The 26,698-nt window shown below is 38.1% G+C and overlaps 2 protein-coding genes across 3 annotated transcripts in view; both read left to right on the top strand.

Moving 5' to 3' along the window:
* On the top strand, positions 1-2,078 carry LOC122275235. The gene is made up of 5 exons (XM_043084216.1): positions 1-297; positions 378-470; positions 572-667; positions 770-1,382; positions 1,741-2,078. The coding sequence occupies exons 1-4, from the start codon at positions 19-21 to the stop codon at positions 1,127-1,129; spliced, it is 828 nt and encodes a 275-aa protein (XP_042940150.1). The 5' UTR covers positions 1-18; the 3' UTR covers positions 1,130-1,382; positions 1,741-2,078.
* Positions 2,079-12,017: 9,939 nt separating this feature from the next.
* LOC122275232 (putative receptor-like protein kinase At4g00960) overlaps positions 12,018-26,698 on the top strand; it is a 30,142-nt gene continuing 15,461 nt past the window's right edge. Inside the window, exons 1-2 of one of the 2 annotated variants that reach the window (XM_043084214.1) lie at positions 12,018-12,434; positions 16,040-16,916. In XM_043084214.1, coding sequence (XP_042940148.1) covers positions 16,127-16,916 — 790 coding nt within the window. In that variant the 5' untranslated portion in view covers positions 12,018-12,434; positions 16,040-16,126. Of the gene's footprint in view, positions 12,435-15,685; positions 16,917-26,698 lie in introns of those variants that run through there. The other variant, XM_043084213.1, reaches the window with a different exon arrangement.

Below are 26,698 nucleotides of genomic sequence, written 5' to 3'. Positions count from 1 at the left end.
ACAAACTCATATTAGCACATGTTCCAGTGTATTTTTAGTTATTATTTGTGTTACCAGATAATTAATGTGTTTGTTATTTGTCTCTTGGCCGACTTTGTCCTTGACTGGACGAAGAAGAATCACCGCGATACAGTAACGAAGACACTTAGGAAGAGGTTCAATCATATTCGGTATGAACTTCACAAAATATACAAGAGTTACAAGACGAACGAAGAAGCTCTTGCGAATGTGCCAGAGTTGGTGACACCAGCTACTTGGGTGAAGTTATGCGCTCGATGGTCAAGCGCGGAATTTAGGGTAAATCTAATCGATGTTGATTGTGCTATTTTTTATATGTTTATGATCTACTTGTGTTAATACAAGTTTGTGAATTGTAGATGATATCTGAGAAAAATAAAAGTAATAGAGCGAAACAACAAACAAACCACACGGCTGGACGAACCTCATTCGTAAGACTAATGCAAATGAGGGTACGAATTTTATTCAGATTTGTACATGTAAATGTAGGAAGTAACATATTATTTGCTGATTTTAACCGACAAATGGTATTAATCCCTGCTTGTATTTGTAGTCTGAGAGTGATGAGCACCTTATTGATTTCTTTAAAGAGGTGAGGTGGAGTAAGAAGAAGGGTAAATTTGTGACTCCAGCGACGGAAGAGAAACATGTGAGTGACTTTGAATGAATCCGTGTGTACGTATTATTTACCTTGTAGTTTTGAAAGAATCCATGTGTACATATTAACGTGTGATTTCACTTCCTTGAATAGAATGAAATGGTTGCCAAGTACTTTAAGTTAGAGCCTGAGAAGCAGACTAAGGATGTTGCTGCATCAATCTTTAGGGAGGTACTAGGCCACAGGCCAGGGTATGCAAGGGGGTTGGGGGAGATGGTTATCCCTGAGTCATCTAGACAGAACACTGCAGAAAAATTTGCAGCATTAACAGAACGTGCAGAGAGGCATGAGAAGGATGCTGAGTATTACAAGAATCAGTTGGAAGAATTACGGGGGAATGTAGAGAAAGTGTTGGCGAAGCAAGCTGAGTACGACAAATTATTAAGTTCATACATGGAATCACAGAGGCAAACCCAAGGAGAGTCTCATAGAGAAACTCAAGGACCTGCATAGGCAATTCCTTTTTTAGTCAATAAGTTTTTTGTGCGGAGATGGATTTGTGCCTTAAATGTCATAGAAAAGTGTCTCCTAGTATAACTTTTTTGATTATTAGATATTTGGTGTTAGGTTGTATGTTTTGAAAGGGTTTACACTGACTTGGAGCTGCACACAGTACAACCTTCACTGTGAAGGATTTTGATGTGGAAGTCTGGTTTTGCAGTACTTTGGTTTCTGTAGGCTGGGACCAAATCAAGAAGTGGAAAAGGTGCATATCTATGATTCTCTAACCTTATATATATATATATATATATCTAAAATATTAATTAGTCCCCCTAAATATTGCTCTTCTTTTTATCATATCACAGAATTGCATTTTTTTGTGATTTTCTAAGTATCTCAATAATTAATATTGCAGTTTAATTATACTTCTTAATTAAGCAACATTTAAGAATAAATCATATTATAGAACACTGAGCTCATGTCACAAGTGAAGAAAAGCATGCATGCACCCATTTTCTTTTGGTTTATAATGGTTTTTAGGTTTTCTAATTTTGTAGTTGCAATTTAAATTTTTGTTGGGCTTTGGAAACTAAAGAAAAATTTGTGAATCTAAATTTTTGCAGCTTTGAGATCAATGAAAGAGGCTTCCAATTTTCAGATGAAGAGATATAACTTTCGGTTTTGAGATGAAGAAGGCAGCTTCCATGATGATCAAGACTTGCTTAGGAAATCCTTGTTACACAATAAAGATGAGGAGTACACATGTAAACTTACATTGATCTATTAATATGGGATGTTGGGGTGAATTTCAAATAGTCCTTTTTATGATGAATGAATGATATATTGATATATACATGTTGGGAGAATTTGAAACATCTATATCATGTAAACGATTAGTTCATGATATTGTATGTTTATTAGGGAATATGTTGATTTATTAAAAATTTACATGCGTTGGCTATTGTATTTAATGGGGGACTACAGGTGTTTAAAAAAAGAGAGGCCGAAATGGTAAATCTGAATTCAGAAGGAAAACTTTTTGCCGCGACTTATAGTCGCAGCTAATAGGCATATTAGAAGATATTGTGGCGACAAATTGTCGCCACAAATACTTATTTGTCGCCGCAAAATGCTAAGCTTACTCTTATATCAACAGGTTACTAAAACCTTATTCCGACGCACAATTCGAGTTTTAGCGGCCACATTTTGTCGCCGCAAAAAAACTATTTCCGGCTATGACAACTCGCGTCGTGATCTTTTTTTCCTCACTCAACAATTGCGACACAAGAGCGGCGGGGAAATAATAGTCGCAAATAAGTATTTGCGGCGATGTAGAGACTTTTTGCGGCGATTTATAGTCGCCGGAAATAATAATATTTCTTGTAGTGTAGAATGTACGTTCATTGTCTAGATTTTCCATTCAACTTCCCGATTTTCCACAACCAGTGCCACTCAAGTCATGATCAAGATCATGAGCTGTATTGATATTTAGATGCTTTGAATCAGTCATGCAATAAGATATGGTCACGTCGGATTCAGCTGGTCCACTTAAAAAACACGGATGTACGTAGGCGCATCCCACTGCTTGGAATTTTCAACATCGTGCACTTCGGGGCTTGAAATACTCAAGTCATGCAGAAACATCCAAACGTAGACTTGAGGTTGTTCGTCTCATACTAAGACTTTATTCCTCAATCACGCCGATATGAGCAGTAAACGTATTAATTGTTTGCCGTCTCTATTAACAGATATTAGTGCTTTGAGGTTGAAATGTTACAATATTTTACTGTACGTACGTGTAATGCTAGATTTTAAACGATTCACTTGGATCGCAAAGTTGATTCAAGATTCTATGTGTAAGGGAATATTTTCCCTATAGCCGAAGGCCCAAAAGACAAACCCAAGCATGGGATGCCCGGTCCTCGGTCTTGAAGTTGAGGTCTGGCCATGGCCATAATCACGTGAAAAGTTTCCTAAATGCAAGGAAGGAGGGGACACATCACTCTGGTATTCTCCTGCGATGTCTAGCCTCAGATAGCACTGTACAAGTAGGTGGGTGGGAAACGAGAAGAGCCCTTGATTTTCTGATGGCAAGGGAGGAGTCTGACAGCGTATACCTATAGGATAGAAGAGATAGGGAGCCACTCCACATTAATTGTGGCACCCCAAAAACCACACCGCATTAAAGGAATCTGACTAAAGGAAATTTTGAGGGGACATATCCCCCTGACACAGGATATGGGCGACTTTTACTTTCTTTCTTTTTTCTTAATTTAAGAGGTCACATGTATATGAGTGACCCGTTCCCCAGCTTTATTGAAAATAAACCCTCACTTTGGCAAATGAATTCCATGGATACAGGACATTCCAATAAGACAACCTTATTTCCAATCTACAAACTTCCATACACAATTAAGAAACTCTCAAGTAAGGGAGCCCAAGCTTATCCAAGCAAATCCATCCTCTAAGTTGCTGCGGCAAGTCCTTCACATTATTCCAAGCTTATCCAAGCAAATCCATCCTCCAGAATTCAGCTGGAGCGTTATCTTCCCTTAAAGTGTGGCAAAATGAATGATTCAGAGTACTCAGAATATCCAAGATGTCATCCTAGTAGTTTTCCAAGTACCAAACTCCACATCTTCCTTTTTGTAACCAATTAAGTAATACCATACAGTCCATTTCAATATCCACTTCCACAAAGCCTAGACATTTACGGTGCTTAATTCCTTCCAACACACCCAAAAGTTTTGCATAGTTATTTAACCTTGGAGGCAAAGAAATAGAGTAAAGAAAAAAGAGCTTTCTAGTGTGGTCTCGAATCACCCCCCCCCCCCCCCCGGGGGCGCTCGCGGCGCCTACAGAACTTGGGTTTCCAGACTACACCTATTTGAGTTCAACTTAAATCTTCCATCTATCGGTTTCAACCAGTTCACCACTCTAATACATTTGGCCCTTGGCAACACTACAAGGATATGAAGCTCCCGAAGTAGTAACCAATCTATTCGAGACAGTTTCTCCACCTTGTTCATACTGTTGGCAATAGATGACAACCAAAACTTAATATTTGTCCAAACCTTCTCCACTGATTCACTCCTACCTTCCATACGATCCAGGCAGTGTTGGGACCAAAGCCTCCAGCTCACAATAATAGGAAGAATACCCATTAACATGCCTTTTTGTGAGTGGCGCTTAGTCCTTTGAAACCAAGACTAGATATGGTCTTTCTAGTTAAGGTGCCTTACAAAAACAATACCGAATTGCCTTCCACATATTAGCAAAATGTCTCGACCAAACTCACCTGCAAACAACACATGGTTAAGGTCCTTATAGCCCCCTTGCCGACAACAATCACATTTAGAGACCACAGGAATTCCCACTCTTCGAATACGATCATCAACACTTAAGCAATCATGTAGTGCCTTCCACATTATGATCGAGGCTTTCTGGGGTAGAAAATTATGCCATACCTATTCTGACCATCATTTTTCTGGTGCTCAGATTCTCACACAGTCCTGGGCGCTCTTGGATGAAAATGAATCATCCATGCTTTTCGTCCAAACCAGCACATCCTTACCTTCTCTATAGCTTGCCAAGAACGACAAGAGCTCCTCAGCTTTACTCATTCCCACCTGGCGATGTAGTAAATCAATATCTCGTCCACTTTCAATTTTACAGTCAATGACTTTCAGCTTTGGATTAGCCAAGATGGGGAACTAGTTACAGATCGGTCCATCATCCATCCACTTGTCAAAACAAAAGGATACGTTTCCATCTTTTATCAACCATTTCGATTGCTCAAGTACCATTGGGATGCATTTTTGTACAGCTTTCTAGAATCGGGTGCCTTTGTTAGGGCCACCAAGGATAGATGCCCATAGAGAATCCTCTGTCATTATCTTCCAAGCAAATTTTGAAAGGAATGCCATTTGCATATCTTCAAATTTTCTCAGACCAATCCCACCTTCCTCAAACAGGGCACACAATTTACTCCACGCCATCCACTTTTTCTTAGCTTTTCTGTTAGTCTCTCCCCTAAAGAAAGAGCTAAAGATTTGGTTAAGCATATGTAGGGTGCCCTTAGGAACCTGCACCACGACAAGGAGATGTGAAGGCATACTTGATAACACATATTTCAGGAGAGTGAGTCTTCCCCCAGCAGATATAAGCTTCATTTTCCATCCTCCAATTTTTCTCCTTACTTTATTCACCATCTCATCCAAATCTATGGCCTTTAACCGACCAGTAACAGTAGGAACTCCCAGGTATTTAAATGGAAATGTGCCTTCCAAGAAACCCATCGGATAGTGAACATTATCTGGTCGAATGGAAAGGTACCTTGGGTTGTTAGTGGCAACTTGAACATTATCCGGTCAGATAGTGAATGTAGAGGGGGAAGGCTGCGTTCGTGTGTGGCTATAGAAGATTTTAATGTTTGGATCCAAAATTATGGTTTGATTGACATGCCAATGCAAGGCAATAGCTTATCTTGGTGCAATGGTCAGGAAGGCTTAGCGAGGAGCTAGGTGAAGTTGGATCAAAGCTTAATGGATCCAAACTATCTAATCCGATTTCCGCAAATGACTACTCTTTATCTCCCTAGAACTACATCAGATCACTCACCGATGTGATCAAACTGGAAGGCTCTCAAGTTATAATCGGGCCTACGCCTTTTAGATTTCAACAGATGTGGACCGAACATCCTGAATTTCTAAAATTGATAGAGGTGAATTTGCAAGTTTCGAGTGATAGTGTTGGTTTATGGAAGTTTGTGGGTAAACTTAAGAGCCTAAGAGTGGTGCTTCGTGAGTGGAATAAAAAGGTGCTTGGCCGAACTCATAGCCACATCCAAGATCTTGAAACACAGATTGCGAGATTGGAGGATTCACTCTAGATTGAGTTTAATGAGGAAGTTGAGCAATACCTTCTCGTATCAAGTTGGAGATGGATACTTGGCTAGACAGGGAGAATTTACACCTATCGCCTTTGGCTAAGGTGAACTAGTTGAAGGATGAAGACCGAAATTCCAAGTTTTCCCATGCGATCATTAACAAGAAAAAGAATTTGAGCATTTCAAAAATGAGGCTTCTAGGTGGTGAAATGATTCGTTGTCTTGCTGAGATTCATCTAGGGGCAGTGAATTATTTTCAAAACTTCTTGCGCAATGAGAGACAAGGTATACTGCCTAACTTAGAAAATCTTATTTTTCAGGTGGTTCGGGCAGAGGATAATCAACGAATTCTTGCTGTGCCATCTATGGAGGAACTTAGAAAAGCTATTTGTAATATCCCAAGCTCTAGCAACTCAGGGCCGGATGATTTTGGGTCCGGTTTTTATATTGCCTACTGGCCGATTATTAAGGAGGATATGCTTGAAGCTGTGTCTGAATTTTTTCGGGGTGCACCATTACCACGAGCCTTTACATCCTTTTATGTGGTGATGATTCTAAAGGTTGACAAACCATTAGGTTTTGATAAGTTCCACCCTATTTCTCTTTGTTTGGTCTTTTAAAAAGTTTGTTCAAAGATAATAGTCTCTCACCTGAGCCTATTGCTTCCAAAGATGATCTCTATGGAACAAGGTGCCTTCATTCTGGGTAGGAGTATTTTCGGAAATATTAGCCTCACACAAGAAATGGTTCACTCAATTAATAGGAAAGCTGTTGGTGGCAATATTTTAGTGAAAATTGACATGGAAAAGGTATATGGTTGTGTGGATTGGGACTTCCTATTACATGTGTTGGCTTCTTTTGGCTTTTCTTCACAAGTGTGTTGTTTGATTGAAGCTTGTATTTCATCTCATGGCATTCCACTGTGATGTATGGCAAGGCAAGGGGTTTCTTTTAAGGGGGAAAATGACTCCATTAAGGAGACCCTTTATCCTCGTACCTCTTTATTATATTACAAGAAGTGCTCTCTCGTCTTATTAAGTAAAGTAGTTTGGAGAAACGAATTGGTCAATTTACTCAACCCTGTAATACACCTTTGGTTTCTCACCTCATGTACGTGGATGACGTGGTCATCTTTTCTAATGGAGAAAAGAAGTCTCTTTGGGGTCTTATGCGAGTTCTCAATACCTATGAAGAGTGGTCAGGGCAATGAGTTAGCAAAGAAAAAAAATGCAGTTTATTTTTCTAATCATGTCACGGTTGAGAGGAAGCCCATGACCCTCTTTGAGCAATCTGATGACATTTGGCATACACAAACGTAAAAAACAATTCTTGATCCTCATCCTTTAATTTCAATGTAATAAATTGATTACTCATACTACAAATCTGTACCACCACTTCATTACACCATATAATCCAAATCTTCCCCTCATATGATTCATTAGTTATAAACTAATCACACATGAACCGTTGAGGAAAGTTGCGGGCCTTACTGGTAATGGTAAGGTTCAAATAAGGCCACTACTTTCGGCGTATATTTCAAAATCAATTTCTTTAACCTTCTCGACAATGTCCCAACACCTCAATGTTCCATGCAAAATATGATCCAATCATAAATTCAGTTTGGAAGGGAGAGACACCACCCTTTTGGAACTCCTTGATTTCCCTAGCTTCACTCTGCTACTGTTCCTGGAAGTTTCCTTAACCTTAGAATCTGACTTGGTTTCCTTAAGGTCAGCCATCAAGGGATTTTCATCATCATCCCCTTTTTCTAAATGTGGGACATCCACCCAGTCTAGTTCATTCCCAAAGTCATCAAGGGACACTGTCTCAATTTCCACTTCTTCACTCCCTGTCAAACTTCTCACCCCTGATCTCTCTTCACTGAACAGAATCAGCTTCATGGCTGCATGTAACGGAGATTCCCTCAACATTGGACCAGTTCTGCCTCTCGACTTATTTTGCACCTCATCACCTTCTTTCACCTGATTATCATTCTACACAATAGGGAAGGTTTCTCTCACATCTTCCTAGATTGGCACCCCTCCTTTGTCCGCCTCATCAAAATTCTCTTTGTCCACACCATATTCCTGATCACCCTCATTACTCGAAGAAGGCCTATCTTCTTTTTCTTTAGGACCTAGTTTCACATGCACCAATTCCGGAACTTAGGCTACATTATCACACGGCTGTCCTTTCAAAACCGTCATCATGCTTTCAACCTCTCTCACTTTTTCCTTTCCCTTAGGCTCAATCTTTGGCACCTTGGCCAATTCTTAGTCCAGTTTATTCCCTTCTTTAGGCTTCAATATTTTCACAACTTTTTGCACTTTTTTGTCAGGTCCCCCTTTATATCTGCATGTTTTATTATTGTGTCTCTGTTTCTTACATCGAGAGTAGTAGGTAGGCAAAGTTTCATATATAATTTCTTGGTTCCAACTCGTCGGCTGTCCTAGTGCCCTAATCCAGAAAGATTGTAAGGGGGCTTGAGATGCATTCATTTCCAAACAAACTCTGGCTCCATTAGTCCACATTGCACAACTCGTTGCATTACCCCTTCTCAGAAATTTTTCGATCGATGCAGTAAGCATCTTTAACATCGATAAATGATAAAATTTCAGAGGGAGTCCAGGAAGGACCACCCAGACAGGAACTCTAGAAGGTTCATCCTCTTCGTTAGAGAAAGAAGTCCATCTAAATGCATGGTATGGCACCCAATCAATCTCGCAGGCTTCCCTCGAGAGAGCTTTGTTAAAATCATCTGTTGATGCCATGCGAATGAAAACATTACGTGGCCTCTTCATTGTTGAGACAATAGGTTGCCTAACAATACCCTATTGGCTTCGGATGAAGGATATGATGATGTCAATGCAAGGTCTCAACTACATGAACTTCAAGACCAGGGAGAATCGAAATGGTTCGGCAGAGCGATCTATATCTTCTTTGGAAAAAAGAAAACAAACCTCTCCATCTATCACCTTCGGGTAAAAGGACTTCAACCTCTGGTAATGTTTGTGGAGCCACCATAACCATGTCAACAAACAACCAAGGACGACCTGCCTAAGAAAGCAAGGCCTTGGTGGCCGTCATGCAGCCTGAAAGAAAAAAAGAAACCCTAGCAAAGCATTGAAAATTGCTAATATGGAAAGTTCGCCAATATCTTTTTTTTACACATTATTTTCACGCAACGTTTTTACTTAAGTGTTGGTTGCTTTAAACATAACTATTTGTAATTGTGTCGTTTAAGTGTAAGTGATTGTAAACAGTAAAGGCGAAAGGGACGCGATCATATGCATAGGTTCTTGATTTTGTGAATCATTTACAACAGTAACAGGAACGGCAACAAAAGCAGATTGAGGATGCTATTGTGGTTCTGGTTCAGCAACAGGAAACAACAAGATTGGAAAGAGAGAATTAGGATATAAGGTTTTCTAAATTATTGTAGCAAATTTCTAAGATTTCTTACAATGCTCAGTCGGAAGTCAATGGACATAATGCAAGAAATGTACAAAATCCTCATCATTTGGGAGATGGTGAAGGACAAGAAGGATGGGGGAAGTTTACTGTAGAAATATGGGTGAAAGACCCAATATGAGGGGAATCAAGCTATATACCTTGTTTAACTGCTAACCAAGTAGTTAATGAGGTTCTTAAGATTCAAGATTAGATTCTCTCTACTCTTAAGCTTAACTGGGTTGCTGCTCAAGAGAGGATGAAGTTTCAAGCTAACAAGAAGAGAACTGAAAGGGAGTTAACTGTGAGAGATTGGGTCTATTTGAGATTGCAGCCTTATAGGCAACAGTCATTAATGGCCAGAAGAAATTTCAAGCTCTCTCCTCATTTCTTTGGACCTTTTCAAGTTGTTCAAAGGGCGGGATAGGTTGCTTATAATTTGGGATTGCCTCTAAATAGCTCTATTCACCAGCTTTTCCTATTTCTTGCCTTGAGAAGAAATTGGGTCAACATCACTCTCTACTGTCCACTTTACCTTTAGTGGATTTGCAAGGTGAATTGGCACCTAAACCTGAAGCTATTTTACAACGTCGAAGTAGGCAAGTTCACAACAAAGTAGTAGCTGATGTGTTGGTTCAATGGAAGGGGGCTAGTGTTGATGATGCAACATGGGAGCCTTATTGGTATTTGCGTGACAGATTTCCTCACCTTGTGGGCAAGGTGATTTGATGGGGAAAAGTATGCCATGGGTTGCGAAATATGGGAAGATGGACGAGATCACAGATTGAGGCTAGAATGAACAATGGTTAGGGTCTTCGAATTATAGAAGGAAGTCGACAAATAGTTAGAAGGATCAATATGCAACATTTTTACTTAGGTGTTTGTTTCTTTAAACATAACTATTTGTAATTGTGTCGTTTAAGTGTAAGTGATTGTAAATAGAATGCCGTTGTTTCATGATTGTCATTTAAGTCATCAAATGGCTTAACTTTGATAATTCTGTTGTAGTTTTCACAAGCTATTCATCTATAAGAGGTAGCCATAAGTTGGAAATGTTAATTGATAGTTCTCTCTCTTTCTCTCTCTAGTTCTCGAAGAATTCTGGAGGATGATGTCCTTGAATTACATCAATTCTCTATTATTGTGATAAGGGCCCATTACAGTAAGGCTCGAAAAAAATTCGATTCAAACCAATTCAGCATATTCAAATTAAATCGGTAAGAAGCCGAATAAATTTTAGTGAATTGTTTTAATTGTTAATTGAACCGCTTCAATTGATTGATTCAAACTAATTCTAGTCAATTTTGGATCGAGTTTAACTTATTCAAAATTGTATTTATCTTTATATTATTTGAGTTTTTTTTTTTAATTTCTTGTACAAAATATTTTTTTTAATAAAAATATGATATAATTAAATATATATATATATACGAACTTTTTCATCATTATATTCAACAAGAACCGTAGAAAAATTGAAATATGATTTATCTAGTTCTTTATTTTCTTTAATTGAATAAAAAAATTGGAAAATAAATGAGTATTTTATATTAACTTTATAACTGTGCACAAAATATTATATTTTCCGGGTGCAATATATAAATTATATATTTATTGAAATTATTTAGATTTATATCATATTTGTATTGAAACTAGTCAATAATTTATATATATTTTTTTTACATGTTATAAAATGGTTGAATTGCATTATATATAATTTAATATATTTTTTTATCAATATTAAAATAACCGACTCAAAACTTTCATGAATCGCTGAATCGTCCATTACCTGATTTCGATATTTCGGGCCTTGGGACGGAGGCACTTTAGGGTAGAGATTTGGACCAGAAAACTTGAGCGGCTTTCGTGCGAAGGAAAGGGGCGAAGTGATGCTTCTTTGGGCTAGAAACGATGGGAGAGCAAAAGGGAAAAGGAAACGAGGGGGAAATGGAGATGCCACAAGACGATGGGGAAACAGAGAGAAAAGACAACGCCAGAGCAAGAAACCGATGGAACAAGCATGACTTCGATAGGAGCAATGAGAAAAAATCGAGGGTAGTGAGAGAGAGTGTTTATGAACGGAAAAAAAATATTAAACAATGCTTTTAGTGGAGCTACAGATGCCAGTCAAATGTGACAGAGTAATAGGATTACTATAACTCAAAGTTACTATTATAATGTAACACATTTTTATGTAATATTAGCTACTCGATTGATTTTATTTGTATTTGACTAATTCAATGAGGATGTTATGATCTCTTAGTTAGGTATCATTAAGATAAAAATTAAAACGAAAAATGATAAGTGAAAGGAAAGTTCTGCTCCCATATAGGAGAATCCTTATCGAACAGCAACATTTTTATTTTTATTCTTTTTTCAACATTTTTTAAAACTATTTAAATATTTTTTAAAAATAAAAAAACACAAATTTATTTAAAAATACTTTTTTAATCATGAAGTGAAAAAAAGAATTAAAAAAAAATAAAATACAATTCGGTAAGAAATTAAGAAATTTCCGTGGGAGTACTATAAGTATAATATCTTAGGGTAATAGGATGGTACGACAATTGCTCGTTGCGCTTCTCAAACCGCTCCATGTTTGGCGTTCAGGAAAGTGCTCCTAATTACTTTATGTGGAACAAAAAGAACGTATCGGATGTAGATGGGTATAGTTTAGTCCTCAAGAACCTATTAAGTGGCATGATAAGTGATGCTGCATCAGGAGTTTCTCTCAAGTTTGCGACGAGGACCTCAGTCGCCCCCGCCTTTAGCAGTGCACTCCCGATTTATCGGAGCAAGACTGCCGTGATTGTTTAGATTTGATTTATGCCCAAATTCCACTTTTTGGTCTTGGACAGGCAGGTGCGAGAGCATATACGCCTAGCTGTAATTTCAGGTTTGAGACATACCCTTTCTTCGATGTCGCAGCTGTTGTGCAGTCGCCGCATCTCCCACCGGTGCTGCCTCCTCCGTTGATAAAAGGTACGGTAATGCTTATGTACCTCCCTAATTCCTTGAAGTAGTATCATAATTTCTTTATTTTTTCTCCTAGGGTTATGGATATGTGGTGTGTTTTTATCTTACATAATGATAAGAGTCGGGAATTATTTTAGAATATTCTCGTAGTGGGATCAGTACTTTTCTTTTTTCACATACATGGGGAAGTAAATTAAATCTTATTTTTCTTTATATGAGATTTTCATTTTTTTTTTTAATTTTTAAAAAGTCCTCACAATAATCGACCCCACAATTGTTTTGGTGGAGTTCTCATTGTTGACCCCAAAAATATTTTTAACAGGTGCAATAATAAAACTGTCACAATTTTACAAAATCATATACGTATATCCAAGCGAGTAGAATAAATGAATGAGGATTGAAATTCAGAGATTTTGAGAGTTTTAATAATGCTTTATTAGCTAAACAAGCATGGGGTATTCTGCAAGAGCCACTTTCATTAGCATCTCAAGTTCTTAAAGTTAAATATTTTCCTAGAACAAAATTGTTGAAGGCTGGTGCCAGACCCTCTTTTATTTGGAGGAGTATTTGTTCAGCTAGGAACCTGATTGAATAGAGTAATATTTCAAGGATTGGCAATGGCCATAGTACACTCATCTGGAAGGACAGGTGACTGCCCATTCCCTCTATTTACAAGGTCCAATCTACAATGCAGGTTCTGACTGAAGATGCAAAGGTGGCTAGTCTTATTAACAGTACAAAGAAAGAGTGGAAATTGGACTTGGTGAGGGAGGTATTTGGAAAGGATGAAGCTCAAACAATCCAAAAGATCCCTATTAGCTCAATTGATGCAGAGGATAGACTAATCTAGCAAGGAACAAAAGATAGGGTCTTCACTATGAAGAGTGCTTACTATCTTCAAAATGAGCTAAATGCACTAATGTTTCGCCAATCCTCCTCGGTTATTAAAAGGAAAACAGTTTGGACTAGCTATTGGAGTTTTAAAATCCCTAATGTAGTGTTGACCTTTATATGGAGAGCTTGTCTCGAGTCATTGCCCACAAGAGTAAACTTGGCTTAGAAGCGGATTTGTGAATCTCCTAAGTGCCCTGTGTGCTTGAGTGAGGATGAAACTGTGATCCATATCTTGTGGAACTGTCCCTTTGCTATGGATGTGTGGAGCCAAGGCCTTTCTGGTTTGCATAAAAGTTCTATTAGACTAGGAAAGTTTAGTGACTTTGTTGAGGCACATATCTCAACTTGTGATTAAGAGATTATGGAATTATTTGCTATAATAAGTAGAAGCATTGGGCAGAGAAGGAACCGATTCATCTTTGAGAACTCCTTTACTCATACATTCACTTTGGCTCAAATAGCAAAGAATTCGCTCCAAGAATTCAAAGTTGCTCAACAAAAGCCTCATGCATCTTCTCGAGGGATAGTAGAAGGCATTGGTATATGGAATCATCCTCCTCTAGGTGTGATCAAGATTCATTGGGATGCAGGACTAAGTGAAGGTAAAGGAAGGGTAGGTTTTGGCATAGTGGCCCGTGGGTCTCAAGGTAGAATTTTGGCTTACAAAAAATTTTTAAAACAGGTTTTTTTATCCTTTACTTGCAAAAGCTCAAGGTGCCTTCTACGCTGCAGAGTTGGCTATTGAATTGGGGAACAGTACAATCATATTAGAGGGTGATTCTCACACGATAGTCAAAGGACTAGAGTAACATCAGTCTACATATGATAGAGTGGGTATGGTTCTTAGTGATACAAAGAGGAACTTCCCCTTTAGCTAGCTAGAAAGTAACTTTTGTAAAAAAAAATGGTAATGCTTATTCTCATAACCTTGCAAAAGTAGCACTATCACTTCTAAAGTATGTAGTTGAACAGGTTGTTAATTAAGATACTTCGCAATATGTAACTCTTCTTTAAGTTCAATGAATTTAACAAGATTCCTCAAAAAAAAAAAGAAAAAAAAAAGAAGAAAAAACGATCAATGTCCAGAAAGTTCGAGGCAGGTCAGAGCTCTTGTTTTATATCTTTCGTGGGGCCGTCGCAGACTCGCGGTCAACTTAAAATAAATGAGTGGCCCCATGGATGGGCTAGTGCCTGTCAACTCCGCAACCGCGTTGGAAAAGTATACAATTACACATACTAGGTGATGTTAAAGAATAAATGAAATGAAAATATTGTAATAGTAATTAGTTGATTTATAAATAATAAATTTTTCTTTTAAAAAAATTGAATAAAAAATATTATAAAATTAAATTATTTTGAAAATATAATTTTTATTTTAAAATTTAAAAAAGTTATATTATTTATTTTTTAAAAGTTTAGAATAATTATAATGATTATTTTAAAAGAGTTTAATTTGTGTCTTAGTGATGTTTGGATAAGAAATGAGATTTGATGAAAATTATTTTGGAACGTACCATTATCCAAGCTAGGAGCCACTAATTAAGGTCCATACATGCTTAATTAATTATCGTTAGTATCTAGATATGATTATTATTTTTGCTTACTTTTCTTATATTTATTCTTATTATTTGGCTTACTTTTCCTCGTCAATGTAGAAATTAAGAAACTTGATATATGATGCTAAAACTATTAATCCAACTACCTACGCACCATGCAGACCACGGATATATATACAAATCAGCATTAATTTGCTTCTGCTCGAAATAGCTGTAAAAAGGAGCCCAATAATAATTTATTCATGACTCCAATTAAACAGCAAATATTTGTTCGATCGATCGGAATATCAGATATCACTTGCATATGTACGGAAACAGTGCATATGCAAGTGATGCTTAACCAAAGTAATTTTAGAATGGTAAGTGAAATGATCAATTTATTATTATTATTATTATTTTAGAACTCTAAATGGAATAGAAAGTAATTTTATAAAATTCTTAGAAAATAAAAAATAAAATAGAATATAAAGATGAGAAAGGGAGAAGGGGAGAGAGACTTTGAAGACTGTATATTTGGTATTGTCAATTATATTTGAATCGAAAATAATTTACACAATATTTTGACAACATTTTGCACAAATATGTTTTAAATGAAGGGTATTTTTGTAAAGAATAATACTACATACAGTAAATAAATAAGATCGTGAGTGTACAACATGTAATTATTTTGAAAAAGTAAATAAATACGAAACTTAAAGAAAAGAAAATTAATTTTTTTAATAGTTGATTTTACTTTTTTTCAAAACGATTCTATAACGTTTATACATTTTACAATTGTCTATAATATTACTCTTTTGTGATGCCTATTAAAAGTAACAGAGAGGGTGGGGCCGGGATAAAGACGGAACCCTCCTGCCCAGAACCTCTCCGGAATTGGCAAATTGCTTGACGGATTAACACTTCAGCGAGAAGACCCCTATTCTGAGTTTCCAACGGCAAATGTTTTTATCTTCTTTTACCCACACGGTGGGAATAGTATTTCCTTAAGTGAAATGATGAAAGCTGTAAAAAGAGTAGTGGTTGGAGCCGGGATAAAGACTGGAACCTACCAGGTCCCACCTGCCCTAAACCTCCTCGGAATTGCTTGACAGATTCATTGACTTCAACAAGAAGACCCCTATTCTAATGGCAAATGTTTTCACTTTTGATCTTCTTTTGCAGTACACACACAAGCTACTTTTCCAGCAAGCCATCTCATCGTTTGCAATAAAACTTCAAGGCTGAAATCGATTCATACGACGAACAGACATGTTAATGGTTTCCTCAGGAATACTTTTCTCCCTGTTCTTGATTTTTGTACTAGTTTATCAGGCCACAACCCAGCCAAGTTTCATATACCATTACTGTTCAAACAACACTGGTAAATATACCAGTAAGAGTACATACAAGGCGAGCCTCGACTACGTCCTCGCCAATTTCTCCTCTAACACTGGTATTGACGGCGGGTTTGACAGTTATTCTTATGGACAAGACCCTGACAAAGCTTATGCGATCGGATTCTGTAGAGGAGATCTCGAGCCAGACGTTTGCCTTAGTTGCCTCAATGATTCTAGAATTGCTCTCACACAACTTTGTCCAAATCAAAAGGAGGCAATAGGATGGTACGACAATTGCTCGTTGCGCTTCTCAAACCGCTCCATGTTTGGCGTTCAGGAAAGTGCTCCTAATTACTTTATGTGGAACAAAAAGGACGTATCGGATGTAGATGGGTATAGGGTGGTCCTCACGAACCTATTAAGTGGCATGATAAGTGATGCTGCATCAGGAGTTTCTCTCAAGTTTGCGACGAGGACCTCAGTCGCCCCCGACTTTAGCAAAATATATGTTCTTGCGCAGTGCACTCCCAATTTATCGGAGCAAGACTGCCGTGATTGTTTAGATTTGATTTATGCCCAAATTCCACTTTCTGGTCTTGCAGGTGCGAGAGCATATACGCCTAGCTGTAATTTCAGGTTTGAGACATACCCTTTCTTCGATGTCGCAGCTGTTGTGCAGTCGCCGCATCTCCCACCGGTGCTGCCTCCTCCGTTGATAAAAGGTACGGTAATGCTTATGTACCTCCCTAATTCCTTGAAGTAGTATCGTAGTTTCTTTATTTTTTTCTCCTAGTGTACTCATGGATATGTGGTGTGTTTTTATCATACATAATGTTTTTTTAGTGGGTGCAAAATTTATCTGAACATCATAAATAAATTAATATAACCTGATCTTATATTTTGTAGATATTTTTTTGAAGAAAACTAATTACGCTGTAAGTTTTCATATTTTGATAGCTCTGCGTAAATGCTCTGTCCCTAATCATTAAAGCAAAAGTTTAAAATGTTTTAAATTTGTCCAATTTAATATAAGTTTTTTTTACACAAATAATCTGAATTTTGACCAACATTCTCATCGGCCAAATCAAGGAGGATGCTCTTAAAAATATCCTATTTTGGTTGACGCGTCCCATCGCTAGGAAATCAGGTTGTTGTTTCCAGGTTTGTCCTCATCGAGTGCAGTCTCAGTCAAGCGTTTGAATAAGTAACTCATAGATTTAATTATTAGTCAAAGTGAGATTAAGCATACGAAGGGCACAACTCATCATGTAACAATTAATTAAATAATGTAGCAGTCTTATCGGACTTCTCCAGGGAGTTTCCTACCAACTTCTCCATAAATTGCTACTGTTGCTTGACACGTTGACCGGCAGATTGGTCGACCCTGTCAAGAGTACCCCTTGATCAGTATCAACCTCATGCAAGAAAATACAAACTCAAATAAATTCAAACCGGATAATCCATCTAATTAGCTCACACAGAAGTTCTAGAAACTTCAATATTCCTCTTATGTTATAACAAACTTCTTTTAAGTTTATCTTTTTATCCTCTGCGCACTCACTAACTTGGTGCTTATATAAAAAGTGCAAGACTCATTGTATTTTTAGACAATTACAATATATTCTATTACAATATTTAGAAGATGTCTATCTTTGTTTTTACTCTGTTATTATGGTATCAGAGCTGCTAAGACTAGCAGTTTCTCTGATCCTTTTCTACCATGACCACAACTCCTTCTTCCACCCCCCATTTCTTCTTCTTTTTCACATTTAGTTACTGTTAAACTTAACTTTGAAAATTTTTTACTCTGGAAGGTACAGATATCAACTTATCTTCGAGGCCAAGACCTCTACTCATATGTCGATGGCACTCAATCTTCTCCTCCCCATATGATTTCCTCTGGAGAGAATTCTACTAAGAAGATCAATCCTGCCTATCTCTCATGGCAGCGAATTGATCAATTTGTTTTAAGCATTCTGTTTTCGTCTTTAACAGAGTTCATTATTGGTCATGTTATTACTTCAAAAACATCACGAGACCTCTAGGTCTTGCTTGAAAAAATGTTCAGGTCTCACTCTCAGGCAAAGGATTTTCAAATCTGTTTTCAGCTTACCAACTTGAGTCGTGGTGAACAATCTATTTCTTATTACTTTAACAAAGTAAAAATGTTGGTGGACACCCTTGCTACCACAGGAACTCCTCTCCCTGATAAAGAATTTATCACATATCTTTTAAACGGTCTTGGGTCCAACTATGAAAGTTGTGTTACTTCCATCACAACTAGATTAGACCCAATAACCTCGAATGAGCTCTATCACTTACTTCTTGTTCATGAAAATTGTTTAAGTCACATTGTTCAAAGCACAAGCCTTCAAACCCCTTTTGAACCATCGACAAATTTTAGCTCACATGATCAACGAGGAAGAGGTGCCTATCGTGGTAGCCGTAATGGCTGTGGACGAGGCAGGTTCCCTTCAAATGGTCTTCACCCATCTCCAGTAACCAAAATTCCCAACCCAATCGACCAACCTGTCAGGTGTGCAACAAGTGGGCCACGTTGCCCTCCAATGCCATTTTCGCTTTGATCTTGCGTATCAATATGATCCCCCCAGATCATTCTCTACAAATTACACATCACCTTCAGCCATACCTGATCCCACATGGTACCTTGACAGCGCTGTCACTCATCACATTACCCATGACCTATCTCCGCTGAACCTTTCATCCGAACCATACAGTGGCACTGAACAGATGCGAGTTGGCAATGGAACTGGCCTATCAATTCAAAACATTGGTGATTCTTCACTCTCTCTCAACTCTAGTTCTTTTAAGCTTCATAATCTTCTTCATGTGCCCTCAATAACAAAGAATTTGGTCTCTGTTTTACAATTTTGTATTGACAACTCATGTTTTTTTGAATTTCATGCTACCCACTTTTTGGTAAAGGACAATCGGACCAGCAAGCTCCTTATCAGCGGTCCAACGCGTTACGGCCTCTATCTTTTTCCATCATCTCTTGCCTCTGCATCTCCATCAGCTCACATTGGTGAAAAGGCCTCTATTGATTGCTGGCATCAAAGGCTTGGTCATCTGTCTCGTGAAACCATTGCTCGCATCTTGCGCACCACCTGCTTGCCTTATTTTCCAGACCCTTCCTTTTCATGTTCTCAAGGTCCTTTGGCCAAGGCCCATCAGTTACCTTTTAAATTGGGTACTACTTACTCGATTAAGCCTTTAGACATGTTATGGGCTGTTGTATGGCGCCCGACCTCTTTTGTTTCAAGAAATGGCTTCAAGTATTATCTATCAATAGTGGATCAGTTTACTAGATTTACCTGACTCTTTCCTCTTAAAAATAAATCTGAAGTTCTTAATGTTTTTTCATCTTTTATTTCTTTTGCTAAACGATTCTTTAATTCAAAAATCATTTATATCCAAATGGATGCAGGGGTAAATTTCATCCTCTCACAAATCTTTGCAAAAACCTTGGCATCACACATCGATTTTCTTGTCCTCACACACACTAACAAAACGGACTTGTTGAACAAAAACATTGACATATAGTTGAAACTGGTCTTGCGCTTTTAGCTCAAGCCTCTCTCCCTTTATCTTATTGGGATGATGCTTTTGAAATAGCCACTTACCTCATTAATTTACTTCCCACACCAATTTTGCAAAATCGTTCACCATATTTTATGGTGTATTACAAACCCCCTGATTATTCATTTTTAAAAGGTTTTGGTTGTGAATGTTGGCCAAATTTACGTCCTTACAATCATCATAAACTCAATTTTCGCTCTTCCTCATGTCTTTTTCTTGGATATAGTCCATCACACAAAGGTTACAAATGCCTTGATCAAAATTCCAATCGGCTTTATATTTCCAGAGATGTTGTTTTCAATGAAAAAAAATTTCCATCTCAAAAGCCCACACAGCCTTCATCTGATATCCAGCCCAATCCTCAAACTGTTTCACTTCCCTGTGTCTCCATTTTGGGCCCTGCGCCCACTTCTCCCTTACCTTAGCTTTCTAACTCTACCTCTAGGTCCACACCACAGCCTAGGTCCACCAATAATCACCCTGAGCCCATTCTGCATCTTCTTCTTCCCGGAACCCTACAACTTCTTCCCCAAATCTCTCTGAACCAAACCCTAGATCTATCTCCACTTCTAGTCCTCTCATTGAATCCTAACCCTTACCTCCTCCAAATCCTCCTCTCTTAATTCCTCCCCGTTCTCCCATCATTACCCGCTCTCAAACAAACTCTTCTCGTCCTCGTATCGTCACTGACGGCACGGTTCCTTATCCAACTCGCCACTGCTATGGTTCCCGATGATCCCACTTCCTTCATTGTTGCCTCAAAACTTCCCAAATGGAAATCAGCTATGACTAAAGAGTTCGAAGCCCTTGTCAAAACAAATACGTGGACTCTTGTACCTCCTTCTTCAATTACTAATGTCGTTGGTTGCATGTGGGTATTTCGAACCAAGCTAAAATCCGATGGTTCCATTGAGAGAAGGAAAGCAAGGCTTGTTGCTAAAGGCTTCCATCAACAGCATGGTATTGACTATACCGAGACCTTCAGCCCTGTGGTAAAACCCTCAACCATTCGTTTAATTTTATCTCTTGCTATTTCTAGAGGCTAGAATCTTAGGCAAATTGATATACAAAATGCGTTTCTTCAAGGCACTCTCACTGAGACTGTGTTCATGCAACAGCCACAAGGCTTCATTGACCCTACACGGCCTGACTTTGTGTGCAAATTAAATAAGGCCATTTATGGTCTCAAGCAAGCTCCGAGAGCTTGGTTCTCGAAGCTCAGTTCTTGGCTCTGTGATTATGGTTTTGTGGCTTCTAAGGGTGACCCATCATTGTTTATTTTGCATCAAAGTAATTTCTTCATTTTTAGTCTAGTATATGTCGATGATATGATCATTACATCATCTTCTAACTCTGTTGTTGATCAATTACTTGATTCTTTAGGTTGTGCTTTTCCCGTCACTGATTTGGGACCATTGTCTTATTTTCTTGGTTTAAAGGTTAACCACCTTAGTGATGGTTTACTTATCTCTCAAAGGAAATATATCTCTGATTTGTTAAAGAAAACCAATTTGCTTGGTGCTAATCCAATTTCCTCTCCCATGTCTGCGTCAACCAAACTCGCAAAATTTGATTCACCCTTTGTTGAGAATATTACTCTGTTTTGAAGCATTGTTGGCAATCTTCAATATCTTTCTCTAACTCGGCTTGATGTTTCCTTCACTATCAACAAAGTTTGTCAATTCATGCATGAGCCAAAAAACACTCACTGGACAGTAGTAAAAAAAATTCTTAGATATCTCAAATCCACCATTAATCATGGCTTGTTTTTCTCCAACCAAACAACTGGTTTTACACTTCATGCATCCTCAGATGCAGATTGGGCTGGATGCCCTAATGATAGGAGATCTACAGGAGGTTTCTGTATATTTTTGGGCAATCACTTAATTTCTTGGAGTTCCCGTAAGCAACATATTGTTGCTCACTCAAGCAATGAGGCCGAATACAAATCTTTGGCCAACACAATAACAGAACTTATTTGATTACAAACATTGATCAAAGATCTTGGATTCTCACTGTTTCAATGACCCGTTCTATGGTGTGATAACCTTGGAGCAACATACTTAAGTTCCAATCCTGTCTATCACTCAAGAACCAAACATATGGATGTGGACTTCCACTTGGTCAGAGATAGAGTAGTTGCAAAGACCCTTCAAGTTTAATTCTGCAGCAGCAAAGATCAACTTGCGGATGTGTTTACTAAGCCGCTGGTTTCTGATCGATTTTTCAGTCTAAGATCGAGTCTCACTGTGATTGATACCCCAGTAGACTACAGGGGGCGTATCAACCTTACTCAAGAAAATACACACTCAAATAAATCCAAGCTGGATAATCCATCTCAGCAGTTCTAGAAGCTTCAATATTCCTCTTCTGTTATAACAGACTTCTTTTAAGTTTACCTTTTTGTCCTCTGCGCACTCACTAACTTGGTGCCTCTATAAGAAGTGCAAGACTCATTGTATTTTTAGACAATTACAATATATTCTATTGCAATATTCAGAAGATGTCTATCTTTATTTTTACTCTATTATTAATCAGCTATGCCTCACAGTTTTGATTCTCTTATACAACATAGACGATGCTTCTTGTTGCCCAATCGGCTTGATTGAGTCAGTTGACCAGATTCCCCCCGGCTTGTCCTAGTGAATTAAACTTTGCATAACATTCATAGCTCTAGCCACTGCCCAACCAAGCTTCCTTTACCATTTCTGTTTAAACGAAAAGGGTAATTATACCACTAACAGTATCTACAAGACCAACCTCAACGAAGTCCTCTCGTCCATCTCCTTCAATCAAATTATTGACAATGGGTTTTACAACAATTCTTATGGTTAAGAACCTGACAAAGCCTATGTAATTGGACTTCGTAGAGGAGATGTAAAGACAGATGTTTGTTGTAGTTGCCTCAATGATTCTAGAATTTCTCTCAAAAAACTTTGCCCCAATCAGAAGGAGGCAATAGGATGGTACGACAATTGCTCGTTACGCTTCTCAAACTGCTCAATATTTGGCGTAGCGGAAAGTTCTCCTGCTTTCTTTATGTGGAATACAAGAAACGTATCAAACATAGATGGGTACGGCCAAGTGCTTTGGAGCCAGTTAGATGGCATGATAAAGGCAACTACATCAGGTCTTTCTCTCGAGTTTGCCACGAGAACCTCCATCGCCCCCGACTTGAGCAGCATATATGTGCTCTCGCAGTGCACTACTGATTTGTCCGAGCTAGATTGTCTTAATTTTCTAAGAAATATTTCTGCAATGATTCCACAATGCTGTATCGGGAAGGAAGGTGTAAATGTTACGAAGGTAAGATATGGGCAAAATGGTATTCTATTTTTCATTGCTCTGTTTTGAGTACACACGTTTCTATATATAATACAATTAGAGTATATAATGTAAAAATAACATATACATTCAAAATTCAAATATAAAAATCAAATTCCAGATTTTATGCAGCTCCTTCTCTTGTGCTTGATTTATGGTGGCTGTTTGTGATCTTGGCTTGAGATGCGATTTCCTCATGATCTTCAGTTGGTTGAGAATCGGCAATTTGAGATACTCCAATATCCCCCCGCAATCGAAAGGGTACTTCATGCAATTGAAGATTGTTACATAATAGAGTAAATCTGGATGCATTTAATGCCTTGGTGAGGAGGTTGGCTAGCTGGTCTTTTGAAGATAAAAATGACACTTGAAGCATCTTTTGAAGAACTTGATCACGCACATAATGAAAGTAAATTTCGATATGCTTTGTGCGTGCATGGAATACCGGATTAGATGAGAGATAAGTAGCACTAATATTATCACACCATAGTTGTGGACAACTAGGTAGAGAAATATGTAAATCATGTAAAATTGACTTAATCCATTGAATTTCTGCCGCTGTGTTTGAGAGAGATTTATACTCGGATTCGGTACTACTTCTTGCAATGGTTTGTTGTTGTTTACAGCTCCAAGAAATTAAGTTTTTCCGTGAAAAAAATAATAGGCACCCACACTTCTACGGTTGTCTCTATCCCTTGCCCAGACGGCATCACTAAAGCTATGAAGAGTATGATCAAATTGTCCTGAGAAGTGAAGACCAAATGATATAATATGCTTGAGGTAACGTAGAATTCTCTTTACTGCCTATCAATGATGCTCCTTTGGTTGATGCATGAACTTGCTTACATGTTGAACACTATATGCTATATCTGGCCGGGTGAAGCTAAGGTAGTGAAGAGATCCAACTGTATTTCTTTAAAGTACGTTGAGTATCATGGAAGTCAGCACTTTCAAATTTAGAAATATGGTAGGTGGTTGCCATAGGTGTTGTGCATGGTTTCACATTATCCATATTGACTTTTCGTAGTAGATCACGGATGTACTTGCATTGCGTTAAGTATAAAGCATCACCTTCACGCAAGGCTTCGGCACCTAGAAAAAAAGATAATTGGCCGAGATCTTTTATTGGAAATGTTTTTGATAATGTGCCGATTAAACTATCAATAGCCCTTGTATCGGATCTTGTAACAATTATATCATCCACATGAATGAGAATGATTAATTGAACTTTGTTTCGATGAAAGGTGTAGACAGAAGTGTCGGCTTTTGATCCTTCAAAACCAAGTTGTTGCAATTGATCCGTGAGGTGAGAGAACCAGGCTCTTAGGGCTTGTCGAAGACCATAGAGGCTCTTCTTCAATTTGCAAACATGATGAGGATAATCGGGATGAAGAAACCCTTGTGGATGTTGCATATAAACATTTTCTTGAAGAAAGCCATGGAGAAGCGTTCTGAATATCTAATTGGCATAGTTGCCAATTATTTGAAACCGCAATAGAGATTACTATGCAGATTGTGGTTGGTTTAACCACCGGACTGAAAGTCTCAGTAAAATCAACGCTCTCTTGTTGATGGAATCCCCCTTTGCAACAAGGCAAGCTTTGAATCTTTCAATGCTGCCATCTGCTTTCCTTTTAATCCAATATACCCATTTGTTCCCAACAAGGTTGTGTTCCTGTTTGGGTGGAACTAAATCCCAAGTTCCATTTTGAATTAAGGCATTAAATTCAAAAAGCATCGCCTCCCTCCAATGTGAATGTTTGTTTGCTTCCGTGAAGAACTCAGCTCTGTATTACAGGAGTTGGCCTCGGTAAGCAGGACTTTTGGAAGAGGATACTTGGTAAATCCAACATACAACGTCTGTGGCTTGAGACTATTGGTTTGAGATTTGGTAACCATGCACTGGGGGGTAGTAGAGGTGTCCATTTGGTTTGGTATGGCTTGGGTTAGTGGAGTTTCATCAGCCACTGATGTTGATGCAGCATGCGGGTCTGGAACATTTGCATTATCCGACTGTTGTAATGTAGCAGGAGAATCACGTGGCACATGATCAAAGACAAGTGGCATAGGCAAAGGTTGATAACCTTCAGCACCTGCATGTAGAGTTAGAGGATGTGGACGAGTAGTGTTTAAGCCGAATGGAAGGAAGGTTGTTTTGGACTGACGTAATGCAAGAGACGTGGTCTTTGATTTTTTATAAGGGAAGGAGGATTCATCAAAGACAACATGCCGAGAAACATAAATTTCTCATGTTGATAAGTCTAGGTATTTGTAACCCTGATGTGAGAGACTATAGCCCACAAAAATGCATGTTTTTGAGCGGAAATCAATTTTATGGCGATTGTATGGTCGAAGATTAGGCCAACAAGCACATCCAAAAACACGCATAAAAGCATAATTCGGTTTTTTGTGGTATGCCTTTTCAAAAGGAGATTGATTGTTTAGAATTTTGGCAGGCAACCGATTAATAATGTATGTAGTCGTTTGAAAAGCATCTTCCCAATATGATTGAGGAAGGTTTGAGGGAGCTAATAAGGTGAGTCCCATTTCAACAATTTGACGATGGTGCCTTTCAACGGAACCCATTTGCTCATGAGTGTAGGGGCATGCAATTCGATGCTCAATTCCACAATTTTTAAAATGATTGTTTAGTAGGCGAAATTCACCACCCCAATCTGTTTAGACAACTTTAATTTTAACATCAAAGTGCCGTTCAACATATTTTTGAAATTGGAGAAAAATGTTTTCGACTTCAAACTTATTTTTGAGTGGAAAAAGCCAAATGAATTTTGTGCAATCCTCCAAAAAAACAAACACAGTAACGAGAATTATACCTGGAAGTAACAACACTTGGGCCCTATACATCAGAAAAAATAAGTTCTAAAGGTCGAGTTGCATGATTAATAGAGTTAGAGAAAGGCAAATTGTGGCTTTTGGCCATCTCACATTCAGGGCAAACATATTGCCGTTTATTAACTTCAAAAGAAATTTTATTAGAATTCAAGACTTGATTGACAGTATGAAAAGAAGCATGGCCTAGTCTACGATGCCAATTAGAGATAGAGACATGAACACAGACGAAGGCAGAAGAGACAACTTGTTGAATAGGTTGAGAGAAGCAATACAACCCATCTTTGTTGTGGCCTTTATGTAGGACGTTCCCCGAGTAATCCTTAATGAGAAAAAAATTATCATGAAACTCAAAATAAACATTGTTATCTTGAGTAAATTTTTGAACAGAATAATATTTTTGTGAGTTGCTGAACAACAAGAATTTTATCAAGAATGAAAGACTTTGAAGGTGTGGATAAGGAGGTGGTGCCAGTGTGAGTTATGTACAAACCTGAACCATCACCGACTTGGATTTGATCAGTGCCAACATATTCTTCTCCATGGACATGAAGATTGTTGAAGTTGTTTGTCGGATGATGCATTTCTCTAGAGTCAACATGCCAATCTTGATCAGTCGGCTGCAGAGTTTGGTTGGTGGAGAGGTTTGCTTGGGCATTTGATCGAGGTGGAGGTGGGGGCAAAAAATGAGGGTCATAGTGTTTGTAACAACGAGAGGCAGTATGACCAT

The sequence above is a fragment of the Carya illinoinensis genome, chromosome 9 (assembly GCF_018687715.1).
Source record: "Carya illinoinensis cultivar Pawnee chromosome 9, C.illinoinensisPawnee_v1, whole genome shotgun sequence".
Classification (NCBI taxonomy): Eukaryota; Viridiplantae; Streptophyta; class Magnoliopsida; order Fagales; family Juglandaceae; genus Carya; species Carya illinoinensis.
Note: the sequence above shows the minus strand (reverse complement) of the source record. Positions and strands in the feature narration are given on the sequence as shown.

What these genes read in the sequence shown, in the direction of transcription:
- LOC122275235 (XM_043084216.1), top strand. Translation starts at nt 19, where the DNA reads ATGTTCCAGTGTATTTTTAGTTATTATTTGTGTTACCAGATAATTAAT. An exon ending in GGTCAAGCGCGGAATTTAGG is followed by an intron (nt 298 to 377) that starts GTAAATCTAATC and finishes TGTGAATTGTAG; the next exon opens with ATGATATCTGAGAAAAATAA. An exon ending in TAAGACTAATGCAAATGAGG is followed by an intron (nt 471 to 571) that starts GTACGAATTTTA and finishes TTGTATTTGTAG; the next exon opens with TCTGAGAGTGATGAGCACCT.